The 9657-nt window shown below is 39.6% G+C and overlaps 1 protein-coding gene across 1 annotated transcript in view; it reads left to right on the forward strand.

The window, feature by feature from the left end:
• The first annotated feature begins 2990 nt into the window (after positions 1 to 2990).
• dph5 (diphthamide biosynthesis 5) overlaps positions 2991 to 9657 on the forward strand; it is an 11882-nt gene continuing 5215 nt past the window's right edge. Inside the window, exons 1-3 of the mRNA XM_069679201.1 lie at positions 2991 to 3238; positions 5917 to 6041; positions 6624 to 6732. Coding sequence (XP_069535302.1) covers positions 3104 to 3238; positions 5917 to 6041; positions 6624 to 6732 — 369 coding nt within the window. The 5' untranslated portion in view covers positions 2991 to 3103. The remainder of the gene's footprint in view (positions 3239 to 5916; positions 6042 to 6623; positions 6733 to 9657) is intronic.

A 9657-nucleotide genomic window follows, 5' to 3' on the forward strand; every position in this document is an offset into this window, starting at 1 on the left:
GTCATCTTTCTGTCACCTGTGTGATCTTTGTGTCACCTGTGTCATCTTTGTGTCACCTGTGTGTTCTTTGTGTCACCTGTGTGTTCTTTGTGTCACCTGTGTCATCTTTCTGTCACCTGTGTGATCTTTGTGTCACCTGTGTCATCTTTGTGTCACCTGTGTGTTCTTTGTGTCACCTGTGTCATCTTTGTGTCACCTGTGTGTTCTTTGTGTCACCTGTGTCATCTTTGTGTCACCTGTGTGTTCTTTGTGTCACCTGTGTCATCTTTGTGTTACCTGTGTCATCTTTGTGTCACCTGTGTCATCTTTGTGTTACCTGTGTCATCTTTGTGTCACCTGTGTGTTCTTTGTGTCACCTGTGTGTTCTTTGTGTCACCTGTGTCACCTGTGTCATCTTTGTGTCACCTGTGTCATCTTTGTGTTACCTGTGTCATCTTTGTGTCACCTGTGTCACCTGTGTCATCTTTGTGTTACCTGTGTCATCTTTGTGTTACCTGTGTGTTCTTTGTGTCACCTGTGTGATCTTTGTGTCACCTGTGTCACCTTTGTGTCACCTGTGTGTTCTTTGTGTCACCTGTGTCATCTTTGTGTCACCTGTGTGTTCTTTGTGTTACCTGTGTCATCTTTGTGTCACCTGTGTCATCTTTGTGTCACCTGTGTGTTCTTTGTGTCACCTGTGTCACCTGTGTCATCTTTGTGTCACCTGTGTCATCTTTGTGTTACCTGTGTCATCTTTGTGTTACCTGTGTGTTCTTTGTGTCACCTGTGTGATCTTTGTGTCACCTGTGTCACCTTTGTGTTACCTGTGTCATCTTTGTGTCACCTGTGTCACCTTTGTTACCTTGTGCTGCCGTCCAGGTGTGAGGTGTTGTTTCATCTCACAGGTGGAGACGATCACATGACCAGCAGAGATAAAGTTTTAACTAGTACTTTAATGTTGTGCTTTTACACTGAAAGTCCTCAACAGGAAGTGTAGAGTGTTTAAAAACTGGTATAATAAAGTTTGATTGACACGAGGCGGAAAGTGAACTTTGACTCTGAACACAAACAGACACAAGAGTTCAGATGATACAAACAGCTTTAGTCCTGCTCACTCTGTGTAACCCTGTTTCTGTCTGACTGCAGACAGGTAGGTCATGTGACCTCACACACCTGAACAGGGCCATGAATCAATACTGTGTTATTCCAGAGGAAGATTTTCATGTGAACACGTTACTGAGTTAGGGTTAGGGTTAGTTACTAACCCTAACCCTAACCCAGGTTATGGTCATCATCATCTCAGACTGGCACAAGCCTGATGATAGAATATTATACAGTATTATTATTTATAGCACATAAAAATATATAAAATTATACTATTTTATTCTGTATTATACTACATCATAGACAAATACCATCTGTATTTATTGCCACTTTACACTGTACTATATGTAATATCTAATACTTGCATTTTCTCATAGACTTCTATAGGATCAACCAGTGGAGTCACCCCTGGTGGACATTAGAGACATTAGCACAAAAAATACTTACTTCCTGCCAGGACTTTTCAAAATAAAATCAGAGTTCTAGATTTGTGTCACAAACACGTTTGTTTCCTAAATCATCTGAAAAAATAAAGAAGTAAAAAACAAATGTCTCCTTCTACAGACTGATGAGCAGACAGGTGTGTCACCTCAGAGTCAGGTGTGATCCTCTGAGAGAGACGTGATCGGGACACAAACAGTTAACAGAGACGGACACGATTCTCTGGATGACTGGAGCCGAACAAACTCTGAAACACAGCGACAAAGGACCACAATCCTCTGCTGCACCCCCCCGACCCATCCTCCTCCTCCACGGGAGAGGAGCCCATTATATAACCCACCACCCATCCCCGTCATTAACTGGTTCCCAGTTTAAAGAGTGAGGGGGTGAAGGGGGGTCACGTGGGCCACAGAGGCTTGTTTACCACAACAAGGGGCGGACAAGGAAGAAATAGACTGTGAAGAGAGAGAGAGAGAGAGAGAAGAGGAGGAGAAAAGTTTTTCCCACCGACTCATTCACAACTCAACTGCTTTCACACAGCACGCTGCTGTTACCATAGAAACCAGAGAGAGAGAGACAGACAAAGAGAGAGAGACAGCTTATGTGAGTGAGAGGGAGAGAGAGAGACAGGTCATCTTCATCAGTTTTACTCCTCAGTCAGTCTGTGTTGAGGTTCATTAAATGACTGAACATGCAGGTGTGAAAGTGACACAGTGACCATGTGCAGATAATATGTGATCATCATCACCATCATCGTCATCTTCGTCTCTGTGTAACAAACTCTCAGGCAGAAAATCTAAAGTCCTTCTTTAAAAGTCACTGCTCACTTCCTGTTTTCAGACTTCTGTTTCCTGTGATGACTTTTAATAGAAGTCTCTTCTAAGAAGAACCCTAGTTCACCTTGGAACCAGGGAACAGGACTCAGAGCCAGCTGCCCTCACTGACAGAAACTCTAACTGCTGGGACACAGTCTGAGTCCACATCTGATAAGAGATCAAGCAGGACAGTTTGTTCATTCAGGGTTCAGGCTCAGCTTCTAAATTTGCCTTTTTTTGGGCTTGTTTTTATTGTATAATCAGTTTAACTACTTGCTACAATATAGACTAAGTACTGTGTGAAACATGGAGGAAGTGGCTTTATATAGACTTATATCTCCTTATATTTATGTTACCTACCTTTGTTCCACTGACAGACTGAGTTGATATATAACATCCATACAAGCTTTTTAGTTAGAAAGACATTTAATTCGTTTATTGTATATCCACCGAATTAAAGACTGTTCATACTGCATCAGAATCTACTATTCGTACTGTATTTTATGCGCACTGAGATCTGTCAAGAGGCTATGATTTTTAAAATATGAAGATTTCTCAACCGGGTTTGGTTTAACATATGTCAGAACAGATCGTCTTGCGGCTGTAACTGTCGTGAAACGTAAACAGTTTACGGCATGCCGTATTCCAGTCCTTCCACAGAGACTACACGTGAAAACAGAAGAACAGTCAGTTATCAGAGGGATCAAAGTTGTATCCGCTCAGCAGTGACACACCGACCCTCCGCACAGAGAGAAGCCGGCAGCATGCTGTACCTGATCGGCCTTGGGCTCGGGGACGCGGCAGACATCACGGTGAAGGGTCTGCAGGCGGTGAAGAGCTGCTCCCGAGTTTACCTGGAGGCCTACACCTCCATCCTGACTGTGGGGAAGGAAGCTCTGGTGAGTCCGGGCAGACTCACAGACACACCGCGGGGCAGAAAGAGACCACGACAGCCTGTGGAAGATTTTACAGACTGTCATGTTTGTTGTGTATGAAACGTTTCTTTATGATAAGTTTGATACTGTGACTGTCTCTCTGTCTGCTGGCTGGCAGTCTGTCTGACTGCTGGCTCTCTGCTGTCTGTCTGTCTGTCTTCTACCTGTCTGTCTGTCTGTCTGTCTTAGGGTGACCACCTCATTATTGTTCTGTTGCTGGACAGCAGACATGATTTTGCGGGATAATGCGGGACGCACGACCGCGAGAGAAATGACTGTTATTAGGCTCTGTGAATATTGATTTTATTGTCGCGTGCCACTCAAAGAGGCAGCTGGCACATCCGAAAAACGCTGCAGAATGAATTTTTAATTATAGTCTTACAACAGCAACAACAAAGACAACACGAGATTACTGTTTGAAATTCCAAGAATGTTTTTATCAATAAGCGATCACAGTTTAAGTATAGCAGAGCGCTAAATGTCTTTCGAGCTGAATGATTTGAAGCCCACTGAAAACAAATTAAATGGGAGCGCCAGATAACATTTCCATAAACTGATTTTCGATTACTTTTCAAATACAGAAAAGAAGAAGAAGAAGAAGAAGAAGAAGAGGCCCTCTCCCTCAGGACATATTGAACATTTAAATAAACTCTGCTCTTATCACTGAACATGGAACATGTAAAGCTCCTGTGAGGAGTTTTTCTCTGGTTATGAAACAGAAATTAATTCTGATGACTCTTTATGAGCTACAGAAGCAAACTGACCATCGTCGCCGACATCAACACAAAATGGAAGTTCCTCACAGGAGCTTTAAAGTAGCCTATTTAACCCCGCTAATGTGTGTGTCCGCTACACACCAGGTACCAGTTATCAGTTCAGTCAGCCGTCACTGCGATCGGAAACCAACATGTGAGCAGGAAACTTCTAGTAACCCAGTGAGCGTCTTTCTGTTGAAAGGACGTATAAAAGGTATTACTGACGTCCGTCAGCATCCAGGGTTGATGCAGTCACAGCTGCAAGTACCTGGGCATGCTCAGTCTACTTCTTTCTACTACTACGTCCATTAGTAGCTTGTGCTCGATGGGTGTGAAGGATGCTGCACGCGTCTTCTCCATGTCAGCATCAGTGAATCTGTGATCGGCCCCGTGGTCTTTTGAAGAAAACGGTGAACGAGCATTTCTGAGAATGACTCACACCTGGCTCGACCTCGCTGCACCTGTTCAGCCCGGCTCGGCCGACGTGAAACAGATGAAACCAGGATGCTCCGACGAGGCTCGGTCCATCCTCGCTTTTTCTCTTCTCCTGGATTCCTGAAGTCTTCTTGTCAAACAGCCTCCAGGAGAGGCAGCAAGCAGGCTATCAATGTCTGCCGCTCCGCTGCACACAGATACACATTTTTATTTAGTTTTATAACAGTGACTGGGGGGACATTTTTAATGTGGGAGTTACATGGTTCATCAATCTGCCTGTCTGTCTCTCTGCCTTTCTGTCTGTCTGCCTGCCTGTCTGTCTGCCTGTCTGTCTGCCTGCCTGTCTGTCTGCCTGTCTGTCTGTCTGCCTGCCTGCCTGCTGTAAAAGAAACTGAACTGTTTGTTTTCAAAGGTAAAAGACACCTCACCTGTGTGACAGGTAGTTTACAGGTGGAGTGATGGAGCAGCAGATGTTTTAAAAATCAGTCACTACGCTTATATTAAATGTATTGTAAAAAGTCTGTCATATTTTTAGTTTATATAATGTTTTAATATGTATGTAATATATTATATATTTATTAATATGCATGTCTTTAAGTCTTTACATTAAAGATACAGACAGCTGTTTAATTATCAGTCATTCAGTTTAATTAGAGACACATTCTCCCAGTGACAGCAGCTTAACTGAGACACATCAGGTTCTTCAGTATTCATAATATTATTTATGAAATATCCTGCAAATCTCTGACTTTATATAATAATACGTTCATGAGCTGTTAGCACATGCTATGGTTGCTATGTTGGCTTAGCTAGCTAGCTTAGTGCTGTGCTAACAGGCAGGAACTTCAGGTGTGAAGTATGTTCAATATTTAAAATGTGATCTGAACAGAAGAACACTGAGTGATAGGAGCTGCTGATGTTCTCATGAAGCAGCCGAGGTTAAAGGACGCATGTTCAGCAGAATGTTAGCTAGCTTAGCACTGGCTGCGCAATGGAGAAACAGAAGAAGAAGAAACAGCTAAACTCAGATGAACTGGTGTCAGTTTAGAGGTGATAAAAACAGCCGTATGGATTAATGTTGGATTCAGGAAGGACACGATGCAAACACAGCAGAGAGACAGAGAAACCGAAGAGTTGTTGCTAACATGCACTCCTTAATATCTGTTTATTTATCACACCTTATGTGGTAATTGTTACATTGAAAAATCACGGAGCTTCCCCAAACCGTGCAGGACTACTTAGCACACACTTTAGCAGAGAGTTAGCTACTTCAGAACATACCCAAGCAACGTCTTAAGTGTTTTATTAGGGTGTTAGCTCATTTAGCACCTTGTTAGCTACATTAGCAGTGGTTTTTGTGTCATTGGCAGTGAGTGAACTTCATTACCAGTAGGTGTTGTACATTAGCATTGTGTTAGCTCCTTTAGCAGTGCGTGTGTTTGCTGTCCTCAGGAGGAGTACTATGGGAAGCAGCTGATCCTGGCAGACAGAGAGCTGGTGGAGCAGGGGGCTGATGAGATCCTGAAGGACGCTGATGTGACTGATGTGGCGTTCCTGGTGGTGGGCGACCCGTTTGGGTGAGTCATGTTGTCCACGTATCAGGACTGTGTACGTCCTCGTATTGATCCCACATAGCTGAGGTCTGCTGCGTCAGCACACACAGACTCTGATGTGACCACAGAGCTCCTCTCAGAGCTGTTCGGCCTCCTTTCGTGCACATTTCTCCCCAAAACCACCGGATTCCTGCAAGTTAATAACAGAGTGCGAGCGGCTGCAGCTCCGGCCTGAAGCTCTGCCCACATTTGTTCATGTCCATGTTGGTTTTACAGTTTACATGAGAAGAGCAGCTGCTTCTTTTTGTCCCTCTGAAGACTGAAAATGGTGATTCTCTTTCACTCACACTATAACCCGTCTGTGACCTCAGCATCTGTACGTCATTTCACACGATGTGAAGGAGAGATCTAAATCTGTGTGTGTGTGTGTGTGTGTGTGTGTGTGTGTGTGTGTGTGTGTGTGTGTGTGTGTGTGTGTGTGTGTGTGTGTGTGTGTGTGTGTGTGTGTGTGTGTGTGTGTGTGTGTGTGTGTGTGTGATCAGTTCTTCTATAACATGTTTTAATGTAGCGTTTGTTCATTACACTCTGTTTCTGTCTGTCTGTCAGAGCCACCACCCACAGTGACCTGGTCCTGAGAGCAGTGCATGCTGGGATACCGTACAAAGTCATCCATAACGCCTCCATCATGAACGCAGTGGGCTGCTGTGGTCTGCAGGTACGTCACACACCTGTGTACCCTGAGCTCAGACTGACAGGCTGAACAGATGGAGTGTTTCTGTGTCTGATGACGAGCTCTCAGTAAAAAGGCGTCACACTTCAGCTGTAGCAGTCTGTTACTGATATTTACAGTTACTGATATATGCAGTTACTGATATATACAGTTATGTACAGTTATTGATATATGCAGTTACTGATACGTACAGTTACTGATATATGCAGTTATGTACAGTTATTGATATATACAGTTATATACAGTTATGTACAGTTACTGATACGTACAGTTACTGATATATACAGTTATGTACAGTTATTGATATGTACAGTTACTAATACATGCAGTTATTAATACATGCAGTTACTGATATATAGTTATGTACAGTTACTGATATATGCAGTTATGTACAGTTATTGATATATACAGTTATATACAGTTATGTACAGTTACTGATACGTACAGTTACTGATATATACAGTTATGTACAGTTATTGATATATACAGTTACTAATACATGCAGTTACTGATATATAGTTATGTACAGTTACTGATATATGCAGTTATGTACAGTTATTGATATATACAGTTATATACAGTTATGTACAGTTATTGATATATACAGTTATGTACAGTTACTGATATATGCAGTTATGTACAGTTATTGATATATACAGTTATATACAGTTATGTACAGTTATTGATATATACAGTTATATACAGTTATGTACAGTTACTGATATATACAGTTATGTACAGTTATTGATATATACAGTTATATACAGTTATGTACAGTTACTGATATATACAGTTATGTACCGTTATTGATATATGCAGTTATGTACAGTTACTGATATATACAGTTATGTACAGTTATTGATATATACAGTTATGTACAGTTATTGATATATACAGTTATGTACAGTTATTGATATATGCAGTTACTGATATGTACAGTTACTGATGTATGCAGTTACTGATATGTACAGTTACTGATATATGCAGTTACTGATATATACAGTTATGTACAGTTATTGATATATACAGTTATGTACAGTTACTGATATATACAGTTATGTACAGTTACTGATACATACAGTTATGTACAGTTATTGATATATGCAGTTACTGATATGTACAGTTACTGATATATACAGTTACTGATATATACAGTTATGTACAGTTATTGATATATGCAGTTACTGATATATACAGTTACTGATATGTACAGTTACTGATATATACAGTTATGTACAGTTACTGATATATACAGTTATGTACAGTTATTGATATATACAGTTATGTACAGTTACTGATATATACAGTTACTGATACGTACAGTTACTGATATATACAGTTATGTACAGTTATTGATATATGCAGTTACTGATATATACAGTTACTGATATATACAGTTACTGATACGTACAGTTACTGATATATACAGTTATGTACAGTTACTGATATATACAGTTATGTACAGTTATTGATATATACAGTTATGTACAGTTATTGATATATACAGTTATGTACAGTTACTGATATATACAGTTACTGATACGTACAGTTACTGATATATACAGTTATGTACAGTTATTGATATATACAGTTATGTACAGTTATTGATATATGCAGTTACTGATATGTACAGTTACTGATATATGCAGTTATGTACAGTTACTGATATGTACAGTTACTGATATATACAGTTATGTACAGTTATTGATATATACAGTTATGTACAGTTACTGATATATACAGTTATGTACAGTTACTGATATGTACAGTTACTGATATATACAGTTATGTACAGTTATTGATATATACAGTTATGTACAGTTACTGATATATACAGTTACTGATACGTACAGTTACTGATATATACAGTTATGTACAGTTATTGATATATACAGTTATGTACAGTTATTGATATATACAGTTACTGATACGTACAGTTACTGATATATACAGTTATGTACAGTTATTGATATATACAGTTATGTACAGTTATTAATATATACAGTTACTGATACGTACAGTTACTGATATATACAGTTATGTGCAGTTACTGATATATACAGTTACTGATACGTACAGTTACTGATATATACAGTTATGTACAGTTATTGATATATACAGTTACTGATACGTACAGTTACTGATATATACAGTTATGTACAGTTATTGATATATACAGTTATGTACAGTTATTAATATATACAGTTACTGATACGTACAGTTACTGATATATACAGTTATGTACAGTTACTGATATATACAGTTACTGATACGTACAGTTACTGATATATACAGTTATGTACAGTTATTGATATATACAGTTACTAATACATGCAGTTACTGATATGTACAGTTACTGATACACAGTTATGTGCAGTTATTGATATATACAGTTATGTACAGTTATTGATATATACAGTTACTAATACATGCAGTTACTGATATGTACAGTTACTGATATACACAGTTATGTGCAGTTATTGATATATACAGTTACTGATATATGCAGTTTAAAATCTGCAACAAACAACCAATAAAAGAAAGTTAAAGTAAATATTACAATAATTATTCATATTAATTACTAATATTATTACAATAGAAACAGTTTATCTGTACAGAAACTGAATGGGCAGTGATGAGGATCAGGTTAGAACTCTTGAAAGAAGAGTGACCTGAAAGAATCACTGTGTGTGTGTGTGTGTGTGTGTGTGTCCCATCTGCTGATGGGACACATTAAACTGATGTTACTGATGTGACCTCATCAATAACTGGATGTCACAGCAGCCAATCACAGAGCAAGACCCAGCTGTCCACACACACACACACACACACTTAGATTAGCATTGATGCTAACAGAGTGGCCAGCGTCTCCACTGGGAGGTCGTTAATATGCTAATGAGTGGGCGGGAT

This window comes from Semicossyphus pulcher, unplaced genomic scaffold (assembly GCF_022749685.1).
Source record: "Semicossyphus pulcher isolate SPU_LCO1_2020_fin unplaced genomic scaffold, fSemPul1.0.p SCAF_37, whole genome shotgun sequence".
NCBI classification, from domain to species: Eukaryota; Metazoa; Chordata; class Actinopteri; order Labriformes; family Labridae; genus Semicossyphus; species Semicossyphus pulcher.